This window comes from Phytophthora ramorum (assembly GCF_020800215.1).
Source record: "Phytophthora ramorum isolate Pr-102 chromosome Unknown Phyram_PR-102_s0004, whole genome shotgun sequence".
Lineage (NCBI taxonomy): Eukaryota > Oomycota > Peronosporomycetes > Peronosporales > Peronosporaceae > Phytophthora > Phytophthora ramorum.
The window spans coordinates 2,940,322-2,964,273 of NW_027150650.1; the positions used below are offsets into that span (position 1 = coordinate 2,940,322).

Sequence of the window (23,952 nt, forward strand, 5' to 3'; positions counted from 1 at the left end):
TCACAAAGAATGGCACGGTGGCTGTCATTCTTTGCTGAATACAACTTCCAGGTTGAGTACAAACCTGGAAGGTTGAATGTCGTGGCCGACGCGCTTTCGCGTCGACCAGATTATGCGGTGCAAGAGGCCGACGCCAACGCAGTTGGCGTCGTCAGGACGACTACACCCTCGTCGTCCTTGCTGGACGAAGTGAAGGCCGCATACGCACATGATGCGGATGCGAAGCAGTTGTTGGAGTACTTCTCCACACCTTCTGACAAGTCTCGTCAGAAGCTGGCCAAACACCTTCGTGCCCGTGTACACCGCTATCGTGTACACAATGATCTGCTGCTTTACAGCGCAGTCGACGACAACGCAGATCGCATTGTCGTGCCGGATGATCACGAGCTGAAGCTCAAGATCACGTATGAGTACCACGATGCCCCGACATCGGGACATCCTGGCCGTGAGAAGACATATTTGCTTCTCACGCGTGACTTCTATTGGAGTCACCAGTACAAGTGGGTACGCAAGTACGTTCGTGCTTGCGAGGTATGCCAGCGCGTGAAGCCTGCGCCCAACTCGCAGGCTCCGCTTCAATCACTACCGACTCCGTCGGAGTGCTGACAGTCCATTTCAATGGACTTTGTTTTTGGTCTTCCGCAAGACAACAAGCGGAGGACTGGTATTGTGGTCTTTGTTGACCGCTTCAGCAAGATGGTGCATCTTGCTGCAGTACCAGCCGAGGTGACAGCCAAACAGACGGCATGTCTGTTTGTCGACATGGTGTTTAGACACCATGGTATGCCACTCGACATCGTGTCGGATCGGGATCCGCGCTTCACAGCGCGATTCTGGCAAGAAGTGTTTACACTTCTTGGGACGCAGTTGTCCATGTCGACTGCGGATCACCCGCAGACCGACGGACAAACAGAGCGTGTCAACCGCGTGTTGGTTGACACCATGAAGAGCTACGCGCACTCGTTCCATCAATGGAGCGACTGCTTGCCGATGGCGGAGTTCGCCATCAACAACTCGGTGCATGTCTCGACAGGACACACACCGTTCTACGTGAATGCCATGAGGCACCCACGCGTACCGAGCGTACTCGGTGCGGTAGCTCCTTCCTTAAGTGGGGGAGGATATCCGGTTAATTCAAAACAACCGGATAAGCACGCTGATACAAGCAATGTATCAACTGTGACGACTCGCGCACGTACTGCGCGCAGTCATGGCGTCGACAACGCAGTGTCTACGACGGGCGTAGACACTTTAAACCACAACGGACATCACGCGCAGGCCGGGCCTGCTGCGAACAAGGAGCACGAACTGAACCAGGGGTTCAGCTCGGATGCAATGGACTTTGTCCAGCGTCGACAAGCCGTAATTCGGTTTGTCCAAGATGCAATAGCAGCTTCTGTCGATCGACAGAAGCTGAATGCCGATAACATCGGCAGGGGAAACACAAATGAATTCAAAGTTGGTTCATTAGTTCTGTTAGCTACTCAGAACCTAGCTAAACATGCAGTTTCCGATTTCGGAGCAAGCAAGCTTGCTCCGCGCTTCATTGGGCCATTCACCGTGTTGGCGAAGCATGGCAACGCGTACACACTGGACATACCGTCCAGCATGCGCTTGCACCCAACGTTTTACGTTGGGCGACTGAAGCCGTACGTGCAGCACGAGTCACCTACGTCTGGTGACTCGCCAAAGCGCTCTCGAGCGCGGCGACGCGCTTCGAGACGCCAGAGAGTCTCGTCCCGACCTCGACCTTTACGTTCGAGGTCGTCTGCGCAACCTCCGCGAGCTGAGCCTTTAACAAGCTCAGCTCCTGACGCAGAGCAGCGAACTGCGACGCTTGGAGACGCTCAACAGCCTCCAAGCGAGACTCAAGGTTTGGTTGACCAAACCCGGGGCGTCTACCCGCCCCCCCCACCCCCGTTGCGAGACGCACGCGGGGCAACTCGCTGGATCGTCCAGCGAATTGTTGGTCATCGGAACCAGACCCAAGGTCCGGTTCATTTTCGTATTCGTTGGAGAGGATTTCCTCCCCAACACGATACGTGGGAATCACGGAATGTCCTGATGGAGGACATTCCGGAAATGGTGACGGCGTACGAAGGCCGCCACCGCCACCTCCGCCGAAGGGCGTAAAACTTGGGCGAGCGCTGTAGTCGCCTACAGCACTCGGATAAGTGCTGCGATTATCCGCAGCACTAGAAGACGCCTGCGCCTGAAAACTGGCGCGCAGGGTCTTGAGGTCGTCAGGTACACACATGGACGTGTACCCGTTGACGTCCCGCTCGGTGATGCGTACTGCTCCGGGGTAGCAGTACTCACAAGCAGTGTCATAAGGCACTGCGCAAGGAAGTCCAATACCGACTGCACCATGGTGCAGTCGTTCAAGTTTACCACGCTTCGAGAACTTCTCGTAGCGCTCCCGCGCCTGGCTAATCCGGTCGCGATAGCCAGCGGGGTTCTTGTTGAAGTTTTCAACAAAGGCACTCCAACTTTGACAAAGTGCCTGCCACTCGGGCACTTTGCTTCTGCGAGAAGTCTTCTTGCTCGCAAACCATCGGAGCTCATGGAAGAGCCCGATGTAGTAGTCGCGCCTTTGATTCGTTAACGGATCAAAGTGTACTCGCTTCGCGACGTCATCGTCAACGATGGCGTTGCACGAATACAGCGCGTACAGATTCGGTGGCGCGGTCGCACCGAATCGGCTGCCGATCTCAGACTGAGACGGCATCCACGGCTCGCGCACTGGCTCAGTGTGCGAGGCCGCAACAACAGCGGATGGAGCAGAGTCATCTCCATCCCGCGGAGTCGTTAAGGCTCCAGCGGCAGCGAGCGGTGTTCCACTGCCGCTGCGCGAACGCTTCGAGCTCGAAGCGTTCGGGTCGTCCTCGCGTGGACGACGCACACCCACATTGGGGTCAGTGTGGCCCGGAGACAAGATGTCCTTGTCTCCTTCGAGTTCCCCCTCCTCGACTTCACTCCCGTAGTCGAGGGGAACTCCCTCTCCACCCGGAGAGTAGATACCCACTCCGGTTTCGACAGCAATGATCTTGCCTGTCTTGTTTCGGATGGCATGTTTCTCATGCCATCTCGAGTGGTATCCAGCAACAGAGAGGCGACTCTCTGTTGCCGCGCTTGTCGACATCGCCGTCGAGGCGATGCCAGTAGCGGTCGTGGCTGAGGCAGCGGCCGTCGTCGCCTTGGAGGCGACGACAGCACTTGCTGTTGCTGAAGCGGCCGGCGTCTTGGACGAAGACGTCGTTGGCGTGCTCATTGGGAATGAGCACGTGTTCTCCCGAAGAAAATACGGATTGACGTGTCGAGACCGGCACGTCAAATCCTAACGGGGGGATGGTGTAGCGGGGCTACACATTCGGTTCACCTCCTACCTTAGTGCAACATGCACTAAGGCATACATTCAGGTGACCACCACAGGGTGGTCCACATTCATAGCAAGAGGCATATGACTGGTAGAAAGTAACACCTTTCTACCAATGAGAGTCATTCAATAGATAGGGGTTCTGCCAGCCATCCAATGGCAGAACCTCTCATTAGAAATATCAGTTTTAGGAGGAAACCCCATTTACAATCAATACAGTTCTCATTTACCACCAAAGCTTCCGTTTGGTTCATTTATCTAGGTTTAAGTATACTTGTGGATACAAGTATACTGAACTTAAGTAAACTACTCCTACGCTTCCTCCTACACGTGCGCACACGTGTAAGCTTAAGTAGTGGGTCTAAGCAGACCCATTACAAAACACGTACCTTCGCCACATTCGGCACTGTCCCCAGCAATTTCTCCGAAGGAGTCTTGCCTTTCAGCGCCCTGGTCGGGCTCATGTTGTCGATGTCCACAATGTACTGCAACACCTCAGGCCATAGCCGGTTTGGCAAGTCCGCAGCATGCATTGCCGCCCGCATCTTGTTGACCAAGACGCCGTTCAACTTCTCTACCAGAGCGTTCTCCTCCGGTGTGTACGGATGTGTTGGAACAAAACGGATTCCACGCGTCTGCATGAATAGCTTCAACTCGGAGTTAACAAACTCACCGCCACCATCACTCGTAAAGGATTTGATCTTATGCCCAGCCGCAAGCAACTCGGTTATCAGCTTGATCGTGTTCGCGTTAGCATCACTCTTGTTCTTCAACGGGAAGCACCATTTGTAGCGTGAACCTTCGTCATGTATGAGCTGGAAGTAGCGCACATTACCGAGCCCCGGCAGAAACTTGCCCATCTCACACGTGTCCGACGTGAGGCGCTCGTAGTTGACCTTAGTACGCTTCTCTGCTGCGCTCGCCTTGTACGACATTCTCTTGCGTTTAGCCGACATGCAACTCAGGCACGAAAATGGCTTCTTGAACAATGCAACCGGGATTTTCATACCCGCTACCGATTTGTTATCAACCATGTGTTTTATAGCTGCCACGTGAAGGTGGCCCAGGCGTTCATGCCACAGCATCAGCTCGTTTGCATCCGCATTGACAGTCATCATCGCCATCCCCGTATCCAAGACGTCAAACTCCACAGTCTTCAGCCAATAGTGTTTGCCTCGCTTGACAAACACCAGACGCTTATGCGCTTTTGGTTGTTCCAGGAAGATTTTCCGCGGCGACTCCCCATTGGGGCTACTCGACATCTCCCAACCATTGTCCTCCATGACACCCAAGCTGATCAAATTCACCGAACCGCGCGGCGAGTACTCCACGTTCGAGAGCTCCAACTTCACCAACCCAGCAATGTTCTGGTTCTTCGTGTAGATCACCACTTGACCACTCATAACACCACGCGTTACCTGTCCATCCCAAACCTTGAACATCGTCTTCGATTGCTTCTGTGTAACGAAGCTGTCCCGATTGATGCAGACATGCGTTGAGGTGCCAGTATCAAGCATCCACTCACTAGCGTTTTTGCTCACTGTTGCCGGCTGAACCATGCCGACCATGACGTCATCCTCACTGCTGCTGCTGTCCTCGTCGCCGTCGTTCAGGAACTCCATATGCTCGATGATGCCGGGCTCCTGCTTCGTCTTATCCTTGGACCACGCCTTCTTCTTCACTTCTTTAGACTGGTTTGCCTTCACTTTAGCGTGCTTGTTCTTGTACTGGTAGCAATCCCTCTTCAGGTGCCCTGGCTTCTTGCAGTGATAGCACTTTGGTAGCGACTTTCGTCCGCTTCTACCACCTTGACTGCCACTACCCCCACCACCATTCATGTTCATCACTATACCACCATCTTGACCAGCTTGACTTCTGTTGGCCATTCGGTCACGTTCGTCACGCGAACGTAGCGCATTTGTCACTTGCTGCAGCGTGGGTGGATTGCCCTGTCGTGTCGGCAAGTCGAATTGTTCCACAAGTTCGCGGTGAGTCATAGCCACACCCATCAACAGCAGGCGAGCCATCTCATCGTCGCTAATCGCATGCTCACTCCCGACATTCCTCAACTGCTGCCTCAAATGCGTCATCGTGCGCAAGTAGTCCGCCATCAACTGGTCTTGTTGGTGAGAGCACTGGTAAAGCTGACGCCTCAACAGCACTGCATACGAGAAGTCCCTTTGCGTGTAGTCGGACACCAACGTCTCCCACATCCCGTGCGCCGTTGACAAACCACACACTTTTGCAGCATCCTCAGTCTTCCGCCCACCGCGCAGTCCTCGCAATATTGTAGCCCGCGCTAGACGGTCACGCTTGTCGAACCCCGCTTGCTCCACTTCTCCCGTAGTCGGTCGCTGCTCGTCGCCAGTCACGATGTTCCACGCGTCACGCTCGTCCAGAAAGAGCTCCAGCTCTGCCCTGTACAGCTCGAACGCTCCCTCGAAGAAGGGTGCCTTGCTGCTGCCTCGAATCACAGTCTGGTGCTGCGCAGCTCCGTTGTCCGCAGCTTGACCGCCTGCATTCGCGTTTCCACCTCCGGTATTACTTCCAGTATTACCACCGGCATTTCCATCATTGTTACTCATGTCGACTCAGTACAATTGCGTTAGGCCTTGGGCTCATAACCTTAGCAGCTTTAGCGCGTTGAGTGAGTACTTGAACGAAGAGAAGGAGAGGACGAACGCTTGTGCAGTTGCGAGTAAAACTCAAAGTGATATTAGTTTAGCCACGTGCCATGCACGAGGAGGAAAGCATCAAGCCCAAAACCCCCTTTCACTCGCAACCCAAGATACTTGGTTGCCATCCATGAAGGATGGCGAGCTCCAATCAATCAAGGTTGGCAAGTGGATTCCCAGCCGTACTGGGACCTGACCAGAGCGTGAGTCGCTAGGAGACATAGACTAACTCATAGTTGCGCGCTCAATGGAGAAGACGGCGTGTTACACTTGGCACCCGAAAGTCCCCATGAGGCCAGTCCAGCGTTTTGTTTTTTATTAACGTTGTCCAAATTCGGATCTCCTATTGGCCAGAAAAGCACCCACATTTCTTCCACTTTTCTTTTTTATTCCAGCCCCCGCCGCCATGCGAAGAAGACTCCACCGGTTACAAGACGAGCACACACAAAACACGCAAGGGGCGGCACGGCACGACCAAGCCACGATGAGGGTTGGGTCCGTATCGCTCGGTGCTCAATGAGCGCCCCGTCGCCTTCAACTTGTGCGTCCCAAGGACCAAAACTCTGCTACAGCCACACTTGCTCGAAGACGAGTGAGCGGACAAGTAGTTTTTTTTAATGTTCAGGAAAAGAGAAGTGCTACAAGACTCGTGAATGGGACCAGGAAGTGTTCATGCACGGTGTCGTGGAAAATGAGGTGGATCCGGGCCGCGGGGTCTTCGAAACCGACGTCATGATGTAGCAGACGAGGTACTCTCTGCTCCGTTCTATTTGCATGGGCAGGCAAGGTCGACAATATTCTCGTGGCTGTTGAATCTGTCATGGTCGAAAGCAAGGGCATGTGCCAGTTCCAAGTCCTGTGCCGCACAATCGAGATGATTTTCCCGCACGTCATGGACAACGAGGCGTTTGTGCCACAGCTCATGGTACAGCTAGCGGAGGCGCCGGACCACTCGCTTCTACACTTTATTCAGCTGGCAAGTGCTTCAGGTATGATATCGATGTGGACATCGGCGTAACGTTGTGAAGGACCTACATATTATGGACATTCTGCTGGGACGAGCGCTCATTTCAGAAATTGCCTTTGTTGGCATCCTTGATAGACATTATGAGCAGAAGGTGTGCCAGCAATGTCTTCGTGAAGAGAAATTTCGATGAGTCAGAAGACGAAGAGAAGATGTGCACGCGATGACAGATCGACTGATGATGGCTCGTGCTGCTGTCGACCGGAGCCAGATGTAGTCCCGCAAAGGACGATGTAGAACGACGTGTAGCGCTCGGAAATTTTGCCAACAGGTTGTGGAAACCCTTATCGAAGCCTACTTCTACACGTTCACGGGCGGCTACCGAGAAGATTCAGTTCTACCTTCGTAAGTGAATTGTTCTGCATTGGATCGCTTCTCAGATGCAAACTGGTGTAGCGACAACTGCGAATTGTGTGCACGAGCGATGGAGCACACTTTGTGAAAGCTTTGAGGTGCTGAGCGTGCAACAAAACGGTGTGAAGCAAACGGAATGTTAAGAACTGCGTTGATTGCCATTCTGAATAATCGGCTGCGTACGTCTTACGTATCACGTTCTGCACGATTCAGTCCGTGCTTCCGCACCTGGTATCCAACGAGCCGCTCCTGGACATTCTTGTCGGAAATATGATTGTGGTGCCATCCCAGATCTTGTTTTTGGTTGTGAAGATCGCAGACCGTTTCTCTTGCGTCAATGAGTGGATGGATTTCGCTGTAGCCATGCCGGACTGACAAAATCTTTCTTATGCCGTCTCACAAGCACTTTTGACACGAGACGGCGTGGACTATGGTAGTTGCATGCCATCAATGTCCTTCGCGCCTCCACCGACGCAAGTACAATTTAGCCGACTGAGTCAAATTGACGGAGGACAACATGATGGTTTACACCCCACTACGCGAGAATGACTGATGCATGTACATACTTTGGCCAATGGCCAGTGACCATGCAGCTATTGAAACCATCATCCAATTTTCGCGATTATAACCGACATCATGTCTTGGTGCCACTTGATCTTTTCTCCACGCGGGCTTGATGATGATCACGTCGCGACGATGCTCGCTGTTACCTCTGCGGTGATTTATCAACGGACGCGGCTGCATTGGACCTGTAACGCTACATGCGTTTGTTGCTGCAGCGTTCAACCAGCTGCTTGCAAAGCGCCGGCGATTTCCCTCCGACTTCCCGGTGCGTCCCCTCATGCACTACAGGTGAGCTCCAGTCTCAAGGAGCCAAGCACCAAAGCAGCTCTCGGCGATCGGGCTCGAATTGATACTGTACCAAAGAGAACCTCGAATATGCAAGTGGAGTGCAAATCCTGATTTCCGCGTGCTTTATGAGCACTCATGCGCACGTGATGAATTAACGTGAGAGATTAAAAAGTGCAGTTGCGACTAAAGAACAAGACCGCCTTGCGTCTTGAAGACGTGACCCTTTCCGGCTTGATGCACGTCGTGCCCTCCGAGGTTAGCCGGGCCGTTCAGCTTGCGTGGTTGAAGTTTCTGACGCCTTTACTTGAAGCACATCGTGCGCGATTGGCAAGACCGAGTTTGGTTTGATCTACTACGCAGGTTAATGGAGTTCAGAAGCTCCACGAGAAAGCTCATTCCCCAATTTCCAGTCGAGCGCAACACCGGTTCAAGCGAAAGGAATCGCAACAACAATGCTCAAGTCTTGGTTCGCCGCCGTGGCTTGCCTCGCCGTGGGCCTTGTTGCCCATGAGAGCACCCCGTTCGTCGCCGCTGATGAATGGGACGCCCAGACCGATGTGATCATTGAAAGCATGGACGAAGACCAGCTTGTGGGTCAGATGGTTCAGGTCGCCTTCTCGCGCTTTTTCAACAAGGACAAGACGTTCGACGAGGACAAGTTCCGCGCGTACGCCAAGCTCAAGATCGGCTCCTACCTCAGCGGCCCGTGGCAGTCGGGTTCGTACAACGGCAAGTACGGTTGGACTGCTCAAGAGTGGCGCGATGTTCTATCGCGAGCTCAAGAGATCGTCAAGGAGGAGAACGAGGGCCACCCGTTCATCTTTGGCATTGACTCGCTTCATGGTGCCGGATTCACCTCGGGTGCCGTCCTGTTCGGGCAGCCCATCAACGGAGCTGCTACCTTTAACCCGGACCTGGCCTACACCATGGGTCATATTGCTGGCCGTGACACGCTTGCTGCTGGCACGCCCTGGATCTTCGGCCCCATGCTCGAGATCTCGCAGAACCCGCTGTGGCCGCGTGTGTACGAGACGTTCGGCGAGGACCCGTACCTTGTGTCGACCATTGCTGAGTCGCTGATCAAGGGCATCCAGTCCAACAACGGATCAGCGGCCTGCATGAAGCACTGGATCGGCTAGCCCGACTGGCAGAAAGGAGCGACATTGATCGGCAACCGCATGCTGGAGGGCACCTCGACTTCCTGACGTACCAGCTCGAGTGGGTCACTGGCGAGGAGGGCTACGTGCGCTGGAGTCTGGACGGCAGCCCCATCTTCGAGGTCACCACGGACGCCTTCTCCAACGTGCCGCAGAACAGCAAGAAGAACAACCCGCAGAAGGTCATGCTGGAGGAGCCCATGTACCTCATCTACAACGTGGCGCTCTCGAGTTCGTGGGGGACGACGCCTCCGAACGCTGGGCGCGAATGCCGCGGCGACGGCAACGACCCTGTGGCGAACGCAATCTGCGACTCGTTCCCCATGTACATGAAGATCGACTACATCCGTCTGTACCAGGACCTGGGCGACGACCTCCCTGCTGACAGCTACATGCAGGTCGGCTGCGACCCTGCCAGCCACCCGACCAAGAAATGGATCGACGCGCACATTGACGAGTACGTGGACGACGACAACACGTGGAAAGAGGTGTCGGGCAAAGCTTTCTACACAAAGGACAACGACTGCACCATCGGTGGCAACGTCGGCACGACGGCGCTGAAGACGGGCAAATGCGTCAAGAGCCGCTGCCAGTGCACGTACTCCACGTCGTGGGGCGGTCCGCGCTGTACCACCGCGCTGGCGGGCTCGACGAGCACCAGTGCGAGCAGCCTGCCCAGTCGTGCGTACGGCCCGCCCATGGGCTTGTCCCTGGGTATTGCCGGGATTATCGTCTTCTTGTCCTTCATTCGGTGTACATGGCCATGATTGCCGTCAAGAAGGAGGCCGCGGCGCTGACCAAGACGAACGCGCAGGGCAAGATGGCAGGGAGCATGGTCGACGAGAACGGCCTCAACCACTCTACGAACCAGAGACCGAAGGACAACTACAGCCAGAACTTCGTCTAAGGTGCTAAGAAATGTAAATAAACTGCTGTGTATCTCCCATGCCAGTCTGGCCCTCTGAGCTGGTACACATCCGGTTTTTCGTCTCTCCACGTGTTTGTGGCTGCTTTTGCTAGGCGTCCGCTGTTCGAGCCTGGGGTGGCTTCACAGATGGCTACTGACGCTAGTGAACATAGGCTTTCATCTCGCTGCGCGGCTGACCAGTTGCGGTACGAGCAGAGAAATCCTGACCTGCGCTGGTCACTTCTCAATTCTCGTGACGGACAAGTCGAGTCGAATACGCCCCCACTCAGCACTGGAGGATGCGTCTCACAGCAGCTTTAGCTACTGCGGTGTCCGTCGTCGCTGTTGCCACGGCCAAGAGCAGCTCTTCCCCAGCCAAGTACCCCACCAAGTCCGGGATCAAAAGCTGGGTCGACCCTGACACTCCAGACGATCGCCAGACCTTCGTCAACTCTCGTGGTCGGAAATGGGACCTCGTCATGAGCGACGAGTTCAACGTGGCCAACCGCAGCTTCCGTCCGGGCGACGACCACATTTGGACTTCTTTGGGCAAACCCGACGGTGTGAACGGCGCGTTGGAGATCTACTCGCACAACATGACGAGTACCAAGTGCGAGGGCGACACGTGCTACTTCTACATTGAAGTGTCGGACGAACCGCAGACGATCTCGGTGTACAACATGTACAAGTACCCTCCTGGCTACGAAGACGCTCATTTCTACTACCGTGCCGGCATGGTGCAGTCGTGGAACAAGTTTTGTTTTCAGGGTGGAATGCTCGAGGTGCGGGCTCAGCTACCAGGTGCGGTCTCCGATAAGTCTGGATGATGGGGAACCTCGGTCGCGCTATCTTTTCGGCGTCGACGAACCGCATGTGGCCCTTCTCCTATGACAAGTGCGAGCCAGACGTGTTCAATCCGGACAATCAACGTATCAGCGCGTGTGACGATGACCCTGGCTACGGTTTGAACCCGAACCAAGGCCGTGGCGCACCAGAGATCGATGTGCTCGAAGGAGGTGGCTTGGCCATCTCTTCGTCGCTGCAGATTGCACCGGGGATGCCGGACGACTTCCGTCTCTTCCCTGCTGATGCAAAAGGAGCTGATGCGACCAACCCGTACTGTGTGTACACGTACGATTGTTTGACGCCTGGCGCGAACATGATGGACGTCCCGACGGCTTACTACAAGAAGGAGCGTGGCCACAAGTCGTGGTACCAGGGGCTCCGATACGGCGCCAACAACTACTGCCAGCAAGATGCCACGCTCAAGCAGGACTACGACACGGTCGTTGCCGCCGTGAAGGCTGGAATCACCGAGAACACGTGCACGGTCGATACGTGTCCGGCCTCCGCAGATGTGAACGGCGACATGAGCGTCATGGGGGACTCCAAAACCGCTCACTGGGGCATCAACTCGAACGGCACGTGCTACCCGCTCATGAACTCGTACATGGGCGCCTACCTGTGCGACCCAGACAACACCGACTCCAAGTGTACCAGTCCTCGCAACTCCACTACCCCCAAGTCCAACTCGATGAGCGAGTTCAACTACCAGATGGACGCTATCTCGTCCAACTGGCCCATTCACTTGGGCGGCTTGCCCCAACTGGATGGCCTTCGTGGAGGTGTTGAAGGAGGAACTGGGTCGTACGTTGGCACACAAGGATGAATTCGTGTCGGAGACGAGCGAGTCGGATTTCAAGTACATCGTGGACGGCTGGGAGGCGAAGATTGTTCGTTGCGGCGAGGGAGACCAGAAGTGGGGCCTGTTCTACGGCAAGAAGGCATAGTTTCAGGCTTTGATCCTGCTAGAATCGTAGATAGTTTCGCCCAGCAGGAAGCCTGAATAAAAGAGTAGTTTCGATTGAAAACGCCGCCAAGCTCGAAGGTGACGCAGAAGACTCGATTCTGCAATCGAATCTTGTAATTCCGCAGCAGCCTCAACAGGTTCAATTTATGGGTTCATTCGTGAGAAGCGTGGCAAACGACCCTCATTCGAGATTTTGCTTTGCCGAATGAAGATGCCACGCCAGCCCAAGTCGAAGAAGGCGCCGAGCGCTAAAACTAAAATGGCCTCTGTCGTCGCGCAGACGACGGCAGCAGAGCGCACGAAAATCGTCAGGAAGCTGATGGTTTTCGTGCGCTCCAAGAGGAAAATTGACTTTGCTGCTGTCGGACGCTCCTGTCAGCCCGTACGCTCCGGCAAAACGGTGAAAAAAATTCACGACAAGTTCCTACGAGGTGAAGTATGGGACCAAGTGGGTCCTAGGGTTATACCAGAGCACCAACCGCTACGCGTGAACCGCCAGCTGCACGATCTGTTGAAGACAAAACCTAGCCTCACCAAGCGGCAGCAAGCAGAGCAGCTGGGCATCAAGGCGTCCACGTTTTCGGAAATTACGTGCAAGATCAAGAGGATTCCGCCATCTGAAATCGTGTTCTCTTACGGGAATGCCGAGTTTGGAACCAGGTTTAAGCGAACGCTCGCGTTAGCGCAGGATACTATCAAAGGTATGGTGTATTCGCTTACAGAGTTAAGTATCGGTGGAATTCTGCTTTCTAAAGCTGAGACCGGCAAGATCTCGCTGCTGCTGGATAGAGGGCAGTTGCTGGCGCCTTACGAGATGCCACTTGTGGAGAAATTGCTAGACGCCAGCATCGACATTTTCGTTCAAGAAAGGGACTACAAGGTTACTCATCAGAAAACGTTCATCGTCGACAACATCTGTGCGATCACGGGATCTGCAAATCCAACAAAGAACGGTATGGAGTTATCATCAGAGAGTTTGACATATCATTCCCAGCCTGATCAGAGTGAGTATGGATTTGATTTGCTATCGTTAGCATGACTAATTTTTTCTTGTAATTTGTTTTCACAGTCGATCGTTGCATTCTGCAGCACGAACAAGAAACAAGAGAAGCAATTAAGATTGACAAGGCCTGGCTTGCAGCGGAATACGCACGTGTTGTTCAGAGCAAAGCGGGTACCAAGCGTCAAAGCTTTACTTCTCTTCTCACGGATGGCACGGCCTGCACAGTCTGCAAACAGCTGTTTGAGCCCCAAGTGAAGCCGAACGGCGCTCTGTACAAGACGTGCACCAAGTGTCGTAAGTCAATTAGCAAACGCCATGCAAAGAAGATGTCTTCGATTGACAAGACCACGTACTGCCGGTGCGGTGGGAGGCTTCCGTCGACTCTCCGAGACGACGGCAAGCCCTTCAGAACCTGCCAGGCTTGCCGGAAAAGATACCTCCACGATTGTGATCGACGGATCGCCCTACATAAATGCCGGAAGTGCGGCAAGTCACTTCCAACGCGCTACCGGTATACCCGCTGCGAGAAATGCTTAGCCAGGGCTCGGGAGAGCAGTAAAGCGAGGTACGAGAAAGCCAAGGCCGAGAAGCATTGTCACAGGTGCCATGGCAATCTGGCGAAAAAGGCCAGCGGTGAGGCGTACACCCTCTGCGAGCCGTGCAGGATCAAGATCAATGAAAGCATGAAATCGAGATACATTGCTGAAAAGGAGAAGGGTGAGATCGCCAAAATGCACCCTAGCTTCGCGGCAGAATATACCATCGCTCTGTAAAAAAAAAAAATTGTGTTTTTTGGAGTTTTTTTTTGCGTTGCACAGTGAGCACTTACTATCTTGAGAAAAGTAAAGTCGACCGCTTTCTGTCTCGCCGACATCGCCAACGGAGTCAACCGTATTTCGTTCCAAAACCCGTTCAAAAACGGGTAAACTGGGGCACAACAAGGCTGCTTCAGAACAACGACAGCGTGCTCCCAATCCCAGAGACATCGACTGTGTTCCTTACTGGTCACTCGGCCGACAATGTCGGCTACCAGTGCGGAGGATGGTCGCTCAGTCAACAGGGATACTCGGGCAACGGCATGTTCCCGAACGGCATCAGCGTGAAGGACGGTTTCCAGGCGATTGCCAACGAGACGGTGACGTACTTTAACGGCCTGAACTACACGGGCACCTACAACGAGAGCGACCTGGCTCAGGCCAAGGAACTTGCGAGCAAGGCCGAGTACACCATCGCGGTTATCGGTGAGCACTCGTACACGGAGAAGACCTACGGCGACATCAACGACCTCGACCTGCCCGCCGGTCAGATCGAGTACGTCAAGGAGCTTGCGTCGACTGGCACCAAGGTGATTGTTGTTCTGGTTGGCGGTCGCCCGCGTCTGCTTGGTGAACTGCCCAGTACCGTCCACGCTGTTGTGAACGCCATGCTGCCGTGCGAGCTCGGTGGCCAGGCCCTTGCTGAGATCGTTTACGGACGTGTGAACCCTAGCGGCCGCATGCCGATCACCTACCCGAAGGACGCCGGCAACATCCTCATGCCGTACAACCACCGCGTGAGTACGCAGTGCGCGTCGGGCGCCTACTGCGAGATGCAGTGGGAGTTTGGCCACGGCTTGAGCTACACGAACTTCACGTACTCGGATATGACCATCAGCCGGTCCAACGTGACGTCCATCACGGAGACAATCGACGTGTCGGTAGTTGTCACCAACTCGGGCTCTGTCGACGGCAAGGAGACGGTTATGCTGTTCCTCACGCAGCCGTTCCGCACGATCTCGGTTCCGGAGGTGAAGCAGCTCAAGAAGTTCACCAAGGTGGACCTGAAGGCTGGTGACTCGACCACGGTCAACTTCACGCTGTCCGCGGATGACTGGAGCGTGTACTACCCGCAGATCGGCAGCGGCCTGAAGAAGGTGGCGGAGGACGCCGACTACGTGATTGCCATCAAGCCGGAGACGGATTGCGATGTGTACAACGAGACCGCCGTGGCAAACCCGCTGTGCGCTACCTTCACGCTGGAGACGGGCGAACACCCGTACGGATCCTTCGAGTAAGTGGAAGTATTGCGAAGGTGTTGCTAGTGAACACACACAGTGATCGTATGAAATCCATGAAGTAATTGTACTTGATCTTCTTACCTATGAAGAAATGGTAGTCGGGTTGTTGTCCACTGCAAACTACTACTTCCATCCACTGACAGCTTTGATTCCCATGTGCGCGTCGCTGGAGAAGGAATATGCTGCGCCTGGTACGATTTACAACATCATATCGCCAACTGTGCAGTTTGTTCATATTAGTCCATTTCAAAGACCGACGAAACGCAGGAACATCTGAGGGTACACGCGTGTATTATCGCTAGTTGAGCTCGTCCTGAATTCCTTGCTCTGTGATGGAGTAGATGGCCTCCGACTCGGGCAGGATGGGGGAGTCAACGACCTTCATCACGCGGTTTTCACCACGACCCTTTTTCAGACGAAGTCTGCACGACCCGCGTATCATAAATGTTAGTTTTGAATTCCTCAGCAGATAGTGAGCGTGACATACCTAGTGCATGACGCATGGGCCATGATGTTGCCACCGATAGGCTGGAGCGGGTCTTTGGCGAACATACCGGAGTCGGGGTTTGCAGTCATCTGCACACGAACACAAATTATGATTAATATCCTTTCCGTGTACCTAGACACCAAGTCCAAAATGTGAAGACTAACCTGGTTGGTGATGACGACCGCAACACCGAACTCGTCCGCCATTCTGGTTAGCGCACGCAGGAACCTAGTATAAACGGATGAAGCAGTAAATACATCAGGACCAACCCTCATAACACATTCCGCCAGCAACATACTTAGCCAGCTCCTGCTGCCGAGCTGCCAGTTCTCCTCGGCCGGAGTAATCTGTCCTGAACAGAGCCGTCGCACTATCAACGATTACAAGTGCGAATCGTGACTCCGCCATCATCGCTGAGGCTTGCACCAACAACTGCATCTGATGCTCCGAGTTGTACGCGCGTGCAAAGGCAACATTGTCCAGCACACTGTCGCCATCCAGGCCGTATCTCTCTGCAATCGCCTGCAGTCTCTGTGGACGGAAGGTGCCTTCGGTATCAATAAACAGCGCCTTGCCCTCGCCGCCACCGCGATCCACAGGCAGTTGGCACGTCACACAGAGCTGATGACACAGCTGCGTCTTGCCCGTCCGGAATTCCCCGAACAATTCTGTTATGGACCCCGTCTCCACTCCCCCCTTCAGCAGTTCATCCACAGCATTCGATCCTGTAGACAGCGTAATTAAATCTTTCCTGCTCTCCAGCACGTCTGCCGCCTACATAGATAAAATAATAACTTTAGTAAAAAATAAAAATAAACTGGCATGGGCTCCGCCGCGTCGGCGTCGAGGTGAATAAATTCTCACCGTTGTAAATCCCACGTTGACCATGTCTCTGGCCGCTTTCAGCATCTTTTCGGCCTTCACTTCGCTGATTCCTTTGATACCCACGAGCTGCTTTTTCGTAGCCATGGCCACGGCGTCCACCGTGTACATCCCCGCGTCCTTGAGCTTGTTGACGTCCGTGGCATTGATACCCGCTTGTTCCAGGATGTTCACGAGGCGCGGGCCTTGCTGCAGTAAAAATAATTTAGAAATAAGAAATAAATACGCAATCGACAAAAACTTGCACTTGGCGATACAAACTCCAGGTCGCAAGTGCTCAAGCCCCGCAACGACAGAGACCAACGCACCATCTCGTGCTGCTCCACACCCATGTCCTGCTCCTCCTCCTGGTACTGCATGGCGATACTCTCGGCTCTCGCTGGAGACTACTGACGTCCACGACGCTTCCTACGTCAGTGGTGGAATGCGGAATGACACACTTTATCCCGCCAGCCATACTGACCATCACTCGTGCTCGTACTTAACAGTGATATCTTGAAGCGGCGCGGAAAAGGTTGCAGATAGCGAGCTGCAGGGGGGTTGAGCACAATGCACTGGATTGCGACGCTGTGTGTGCTGTGCATCGCATGGTGCGGCGCTTTTGCAGCGCCTATCGAAGAGATTGAGGTCGCGCTGGGTGTCGACGGCTCCGTAGTGGACGAGAACCGCCCGGTTGCAAGTGCTTTTAGCGCAAAAAGCGAAGAAATGCAGCCACAATCGACTGCTGCGATACCAGAGAGTGTAAATTTGCAGGATAATGTGGCAGCTGTGATGACGACGTTGCAGCAGGAGTTGACGGCGGTGGAGGGGATGGTGAAGCTGCAGGAGAAGAAGCTGCAAATACTCGAGACGATGCGAACTGCTTGGCTGCAGGAGATGCACATGCAACAAAATACAGAGGTGCGACGTAGAGCGAAGGTGGACGTGGCTCAAGTGATCGAGAGGAGGTTAGACACTGCCATTGCAGAGCATGTAGCAGAGCTCCACGACTTTGATGAGGTTTTCGTTGAACGAGCGGCGATGGAGCTACAAAGGCACGTTGCCGACGTCAAGATGGTGAAAATTCGCGCAACGAGTGCAGTGGAACTCATTGCAGTTGCGTATACGGACGGATTGGTGGTGTTTAGCACGTCTGCGGGGGAGGAGCTACTGAGGATTCGTACAGAGAGACAAGGGCTCAAGTCCATTGCGTTGGCCTTGCAGGATGACCAGCCGTGTGTTGTTGTGACCTTTGAGGCCCCGGCGATCGCGCTGTATGCGTTGAATCTCATTGAAAAGAGCCACGGAGTTGAGAGGGATACCGATACCACTCAGCCATTTACGATATCGACTGGACCTGAATACCTCCTGAGTGTAGGAGAGCAGCAAGACGTGCAGATGTCAGCGCCGGCCACAGCTGTAGCGATTGCGAGGTCATCTCGACAATTAGTGGTGGCAGTAGCGCAAGTTGATGGGGTCATCGATTTCTTGGCACTCAATGGGACGAGTTTGCGCCAGATGAAGACGAATGCTGTCATCAGTGCAATGGAAACGAGAAGGAACCTCCTGGCATTCAGCAATGGGACATATGTTGTTGTTTCATCCATGACGCGTGCTCAAGGGTCTATCTATCATACATGCCCTGGATCGTCAGCGGGTGTGTCATCGATTGCGTTCGATGCGGTGCACCCCGACATTATGTACGCAGGCACCTACCGAGGTGAAGTTCTTGTGTATGCTGTTAACGCTGGAGCACCCGCTGACGGTCAAGGCTGCCGGTTGCTCTCTCGGTCTACTCTCACGAAACGCCCTCGTGAACTCACCCCGGTAGCGCTTGCCACTACGAGGACGTACGTGGTTGCAACAGGACCACAGGACATCACTGTTTTCAACGTGTCGATATCTCAAAAAATTGGTGTCTCGCTATCACGAGTGTGCACGAACCATCTAGACAAAAGGGTTGATTTACAACAAGATTTGCAGTCAAACCACGGAGCTACCCTTCTTGCGATGGCATTTTCAGAGGGGATATTGGGCTCGCACCTCGCCCTCCTCACTGCAAATAGTGATGGATTGAACAAGTTGGTTCTCTTCCACAGCCTGCTGCCCAACGAAAGGGAAGTGCCTGACTCCCAGTGGACGATGTTTCTGTATGCAGGCACCGTCATCGTTGCAGTCGTTGGCTCCCAGCTTTTTATTCGATGGCAAAGGCAATCAAGTGTGAATCCTTGGGACTCGATTGGGAAAACGCACGATAAACCCTACGGAAAATACGGTGGTCTAAAGGGCAATGAAAGCGTGTCTGGCTTTGACGGAGAGGATTTCGGTCGCTACAACTCCCTCAGTGATGAGTTGAGGAGAAAGATTACACAGGCGAAAAGAGAGACTACCCACCGACCGATCGATGATGAAGCCGATTACTAGATATTCGCACTTCAGTCGGAAGGGTGCGCTGCAGCTGCTTGATTATATCGCACATTACTCTCTTGAGTCATCTTGATGAATGGTGCGAGCTGAAACTTCAGGTGCGATAGAGCGGTAGGGTGTGCCTGGAGCAGTTCCAGCGCCAAGTTTTCGGGTAGAAAGCCGCATCTCGCTTCGTCATAAAGAATGAAATGCTTCTTGAGCCACGTGTAGAGCTTGTCAAAGTGCCGCGGATCCGTAACATGCAGCAGTTTGTCATCTTTCATGACGATATTGGCAACTCGCTCTGAATGGTCTTTGAGCAGTTGAAACAACTCTGACCGGTCAATGCCACGCTCATTTGAAGCAGCGTACGTATGGTAGAGATCTTGGAAAACAACAGGTCCGTGAACTGTTTGAATACCTACAGCACACACATATCGGGCGACGTACATCTAAACTGCTGCTGCGCCGACCCATATTGAATCATCGTGCTCAGTGCAACACAGTACTGATGAAAGGAGAGCTCAAAGCTTGCGGCGGATCCATCTTCATCGTCTGCCCGACTGCATTGAACGGAGATGCAAACAGTGAGGGGCCAAACGTACTGTGTGAAGCGATTTGACTTTGATCACTTACGCTTCTGGATCATATGCATTAGCGCAGAAGATGTTGAGGGTCGCATGATGCTCTTCCAGGACTTCTAGAGCCGCAACAGGGACTGTGCATTCAAAAGTAGTTGTCACGTTAGAAACAAAAATCACAACTTTTACAAGGCGATGCTTACACGAAGTCTCCGCTGCGAGATCTTCCCAACGTGAACGCGCTGGTTTCTGTTGCTTCTTTTTCCTTGCTATTGCTTTTGGCATCGTAACTTGTTGTGTGAAAGTTTCATCCGTTCGAGGGGTGGTTTCGCTGATCCCACAGGACAGCGGAAAATAGTTAAAGGCCAAACACACGTGAAGCTCTCCATGAGAAGTTAACTACCTAGCGCACAATAACTATGAGTCGAGTGCACGTGGTTGTTGTCCCGACTGAAAACGAGAAGCCTGGTCTTCAGCAGGATGAGTCTGACCCAAGACTACAGAAGTTCATTAGCTGGATTCCGTTCGACTATTTAGTGGACCAACTGAAGCAAGACATGGGGCGCTACTGGCAGCTGAAGACTACCAAGTACGAGCTTTGTGACCCTCTTGGCAACGTGCTACCAGACGACAAGCCATTGGAGTCCTCGAATTTTTACCCCGCGGTGCTACAATTGAGAAGACGTGAACGTCCCGTCCCGATGACAGCTAACACGACTTCCTGCAGCACGAATGCGATGGACCCCTTCTGGATCCACGACCAACTCTTTGATTTGTTCGTCTTCAACGCGCTACAGAATCGTCAGAGCAGTACACTTCGAATCACAAGCTTTCAATTCAAGCAGATTCTTCAAAAAGCTACATCAAAGACTGTATACCAGCAGAAGAAAAAACTATTGTTCGACAAGCGCGTGACGCTGGCTTTCCGTGGAGCCCAGCCAAATCCTAGTAGTAGTGGCGATGGAGGTGCAGGTGCAAACTTCGATGAGTTTCTGGACGCACTTGTGGATGTGGCATGCTTCATGAACCCGAAGGAACTATCCAAAGAGTCATCCCTCGAGAAACTCGCTACGGAGCACATTATTCCATACCACGAAACGGAGCAGTGTTCCGGTGGCACTGATACGCTGTCGTGGGATCAAATCGAAGACCTAATGACTCGCGACAAGGTAAAGTGGGTCACGCAGAGATTCACAAAGTCAATCGGAGACCTGGCAACTTCGTACAGCCCCAATGTTGGTCTTGCGCACCACCGTTGCATACTGGGGTATCACGAGTTCCAAAAGTTTGTCCGTGATGTGATCCCAACAACCGTGCCGATTTCTTCGACGGAAGTATGCAAAGTCTTCATGCGATACTGCCGAAAAGAGCAAGTTTACGATAAGGAGGTAACTGCAGTCGCAGAGTCAAGTGTCCAAGGACCCGAGTACTCCCCTGTGAAAGAAGAAGTGTCTGCAAGCAACACTTTGCCTCGTTTAGGAGCTCCAGTGCTGGAGATCACTTGCACCAAGATGATAGATGCCATTGGATACATTGCGCTTTTTGCGGTTCCTCGCCTCGTCAAGGCGAAGAAAAAATTGCCGCCAAACTGTGCTAACATCGCGCCGACAACCAAGCTCGGCATTCAATCACTAAAAGCTCTTCTTCACCACATGTCCAACAATCTAGGAGCGAAAGGTGGGACTTTCGTAAGGAAGAACGCGGAGTTTAACCGAGCGCGAGTGCACTTCCTACTTGAATTCAACAAAATGCACCGAGAAGACTCATTAACCGATTACCAAAGTGAGTGTGCTGCACTACTCAAGACACACAGGACCCAACAACCTCAACAAACTACAACATATACGCCCCCGAGCACAAACCAGGATCAAGAACCAGCAAAACCAGACGATATGGACTTTGATGCCGAATTCAGTTGGAACTTGGGCGCTGCACAAAGTTTTGACACTGAAGGCTCCGCATACGACAGCGAGTCAAGCGAAACCTCGCCAGTTCCGCGGGCATCCGTCCGACAGGTTGACCCTCAAGTACTGATGGAACAGAGAAAACGTGAGCTGGAACAGTTGAACGCTTTATCAAACGAAGCGGACGAGATTTATGCCTTCCTAGCGGGAGAATTACAGCGGCATGCACTTGCAAAACGGTCGGATGGGTCTGACACAGTACCGCACATGCTGGACGTCTGGGTGTCAGCAGGTGAAAAATACTCGGACGTCATCAACCATGTGGAGACATCCTCCCAGCTCCGTGCTACGTTTCTCGCTCGCTTTGGTCGCTCGTTGTATGTTTTTGCCTCTCAAGTGCTCAAGAGCACGACTAAGGTATACAACTACGAGGAACTCTTTTACGTCACGAACGCGCGAGTATACTCGACGAGTTCCGATCTCTGGCGAGATGGATCGACACTATTCACTCTTGACCTGGCAATGGAGACTTTGTCGCTTGCGTCTGGAAAACTTACACAAGCCAGCGAAGAACTAAGTGCACTGGTCACATCCGCCAGGGAGAACGACCCTCACAGTGGAAGTGATGATGATGTATCGAGTACCGGCAGCGATGGAGGTGAATTTGGAGAAGATAGCGAAGCTTGGACTGCTAGTGCTCTTTTCGACAAGTATCTCTCTTGTCTATATCTCCGCGCTAATTGTTTGGCGGCGTACGCAGATGTGATAGCTCACAACAAAAAGGTTTCTGCGGACTATGAGCTAGCTTGCCGCTTTGAAGAAGCAAAACGGAGCGATGAGAAATATACGACGAGGGACGTGTTCTTTAAGAGCACGACCGTTCTCTCAAAACTGTCGTCACCGGGCGAGTTCTACTGGGAGGCCAAGAAGCTGTATCGTTTCCTCCTACAGCATTCCAAAGGAGGACATAACTTTTCGAGGAGTAGACTTCTCCATAACATGGCGATGGTACAGTTCAAGCTGGCGACACAACTTCCTCGGGGATGTGACCCCGAAAAACAATTGTTAGACAATTCGTTGGTGAATCTCGATGCTTGCGAGCAATTGCAGGACCTTGTTGTAGAACCCAGCGCTCTCAGGGAGAAGCGCAGCTACATTCGAGCTATCTTAGCTGCTCGACGCAAATTCTTTTTGGCCGAAACCCCAGCAGATGGAGATAATCGAGATGAGCAGCAAGAACACGAGGAGGTCATTGCGCCATTCTACCGCTTTGTCCTCGCTGCAGCATTTGGCGAGTTCGATTCCGACAAAAAGGGAGTGGTTTTACATCCTGAACTCTCACTTCTAAGCAAGGCGTGTGGACATAGTGCCGTGTCGGCAGAATCTCTGCAATGGCTACTGGAGAATTTTGATCACGTGGACAACGGATTAACGGAGCGAGGAGTGCTGCAGTACTTCTGTTGGTTGGCCGAAGGAGGTATTGAGATAGTCGTTGCAATATGAACTACTGACATCTTGATCTAACTAGCTCTTCTCATTATGGACAGACCCTGCCGTATTCTGCGAGATCATCGATCTACTGACGGCGAAGCATACGGGGGCGCACAATGTATCCATATTTTCTGGAGATTGCATGTATCCACGAAAGCATTCGACTGTGAAATCATCGTCAACAAGCGTACGTACACACGATTATTCCAATGAACACATTACTTGGGACTAATACGTTTTCGTTGCACAGCGAAAGTCAACACTAAGCTCATCAAATGAGAGGGATCGCTTACGAGCAAAACGCACGGGGGTCGCAGACTGCATAGTTGTTCTAGGTGGGAAAATGACCAAAGCACCAGGCATCGATGTCACTCAAACAACTGCACCGTCCGATATTCGGCTTGAGCCCGAAGTGATCGATATGCTGCCGTCTCGTGCAAGCCTCCCGGAGGAGCTGTCGAAATTCTGCTTCCCAGACGACATTTACCTGACTACACAGCCATTCTCGCCGAGGGTTTTCGACATCGTGTTGACTGGTACGTGCAAGAAACGGATATGTATTGCGTTGCAACTTCCCTCATTGTTTCAATTGTCTTGATCGCACCAACCATTGCAGACATTAAAGGGGTGCGCTCCTATGGTTCATGTCTGCACTTTTGTGAAGAAAAGCACCCCATGGATGTGCTTTCACTCATATCCGCGACGGAGAAGGGCAGAACTGTGAATTTGCCGTCTTGGGTGAGCTTGAAGGACATTCAGCAAGGGCAGACCAAGTGGAAGTGCTATGCACCAAAGTGCCTCTGTGTCCTATCCAGCTCACCCTTGTTCCAGACGTTCCGAAACTTTTTGGTATACCTTTACAGACTTTCTCTCGCCAGTCCCACAAGTACTACTTTGGAGTCGAATGTATTCAACTTTCTCGAGCGAATACCTTTGCCGGCCGCGAATTCAACCCAGACAGTCCTCAAACTTGGGGATACGACGTGCTTGCTGTCTGGCTTCCCACCA

General features: G+C 53.0%; 8 protein-coding genes across 8 annotated transcripts; 6 read left to right on the plus strand and 2 right to left on the minus strand.

The window, feature by feature from the left end:
• Positions 1-9: 9 nt before the first annotated feature.
• KRP23_5384 (Transposon Tf2-8 polyprotein) lies at positions 10-606 on the plus strand (the record flags this gene model as incomplete). The annotated part of the gene is made up of 1 exon (XM_067890442.1): positions 10-606. One exon carries the CDS (start codon positions 10-12, stop codon positions 604-606), a length of 597 nt encoding a protein of 198 aa, XP_067746990.1.
• Positions 607-8,733: 8,127 nt separating this feature from the next.
• On the plus strand, positions 8,734-9,420 carry KRP23_5385 (Lysosomal beta glucosidase; the record flags this gene model as incomplete). Its single annotated transcript, XM_067890443.1, has 1 exon — positions 8,734-9,420. The coding sequence occupies one exon, from the start codon at positions 8,734-8,736 to the stop codon at positions 9,418-9,420; it is 687 nt and encodes a 228-aa protein (XP_067746991.1).
• Positions 9,421-10,195: 775 nt separating this feature from the next.
• Positions 10,196-12,135, plus strand: KRP23_5386 (Phosphoethanolamine N-methyltransferase; the record flags this gene model as incomplete). Its single annotated transcript, XM_067890444.1, has 2 exons — positions 10,196-10,339; positions 11,980-12,135. The coding sequence occupies 2 exons, from the start codon at positions 10,196-10,198 to the stop codon at positions 12,133-12,135; spliced, it is 300 nt and encodes a 99-aa protein (XP_067746992.1).
• A 225-nt stretch (positions 12,136-12,360) lies between these two features.
• Positions 12,361-15,211, plus strand: KRP23_5387 (Lysosomal beta glucosidase; the record flags this gene model as incomplete). The annotated part of the gene is made up of 4 exons (XM_067890446.1): positions 12,361-13,159; positions 13,225-13,452; positions 13,977-14,503; positions 14,918-15,211. 4 exons carry the CDS (start codon positions 12,361-12,363, stop codon positions 15,209-15,211), a joined length of 1,848 nt encoding a protein of 615 aa, XP_067746993.1.
• A 301-nt stretch (positions 15,212-15,512) lies between these two features.
• Positions 15,513-16,942, minus strand: KRP23_5388 (DNA repair protein RAD51-like protein A; the record flags this gene model as incomplete). The annotated part of the gene is made up of 6 exons (XM_067890447.1): positions 15,513-15,636; positions 15,702-15,790; positions 15,866-15,929; positions 16,000-16,475; positions 16,566-16,772; positions 16,892-16,942. The coding sequence occupies 6 exons, from the start codon at positions 16,940-16,942 to the stop codon at positions 15,513-15,515; spliced, it is 1,011 nt and encodes a 336-aa protein (XP_067746994.1).
• A 190-nt stretch (positions 16,943-17,132) lies between these two features.
• Positions 17,133-18,986, plus strand: KRP23_5389 (uncharacterized protein; the record flags this gene model as incomplete). Its single annotated transcript, XM_067890448.1, has 1 exon — positions 17,133-18,986. One exon carries the CDS (start codon positions 17,133-17,135, stop codon positions 18,984-18,986), a length of 1,854 nt encoding a protein of 617 aa, XP_067746995.1.
• An 11-nt stretch (positions 18,987-18,997) lies between these two features.
• On the minus strand, positions 18,998-19,834 carry KRP23_5390 (uncharacterized protein; the record flags this gene model as incomplete). The annotated part of the gene is made up of 4 exons (XM_067890449.1): positions 18,998-19,353; positions 19,419-19,531; positions 19,605-19,686; positions 19,753-19,834. The coding sequence occupies 4 exons, from the start codon at positions 19,832-19,834 to the stop codon at positions 18,998-19,000; spliced, it is 633 nt and encodes a 210-aa protein (XP_067746996.1).
• Positions 19,835-19,968: 134 nt separating this feature from the next.
• On the plus strand, positions 19,969-22,956 carry KRP23_5391 (uncharacterized protein; the record flags this gene model as incomplete). Its single annotated transcript, XM_067890450.1, has 1 exon — positions 19,969-22,956. One exon carries the CDS (start codon positions 19,969-19,971, stop codon positions 22,954-22,956), a length of 2,988 nt encoding a protein of 995 aa, XP_067746997.1.
• Between the last annotated feature and the right edge of the window lie 996 nt (positions 22,957-23,952).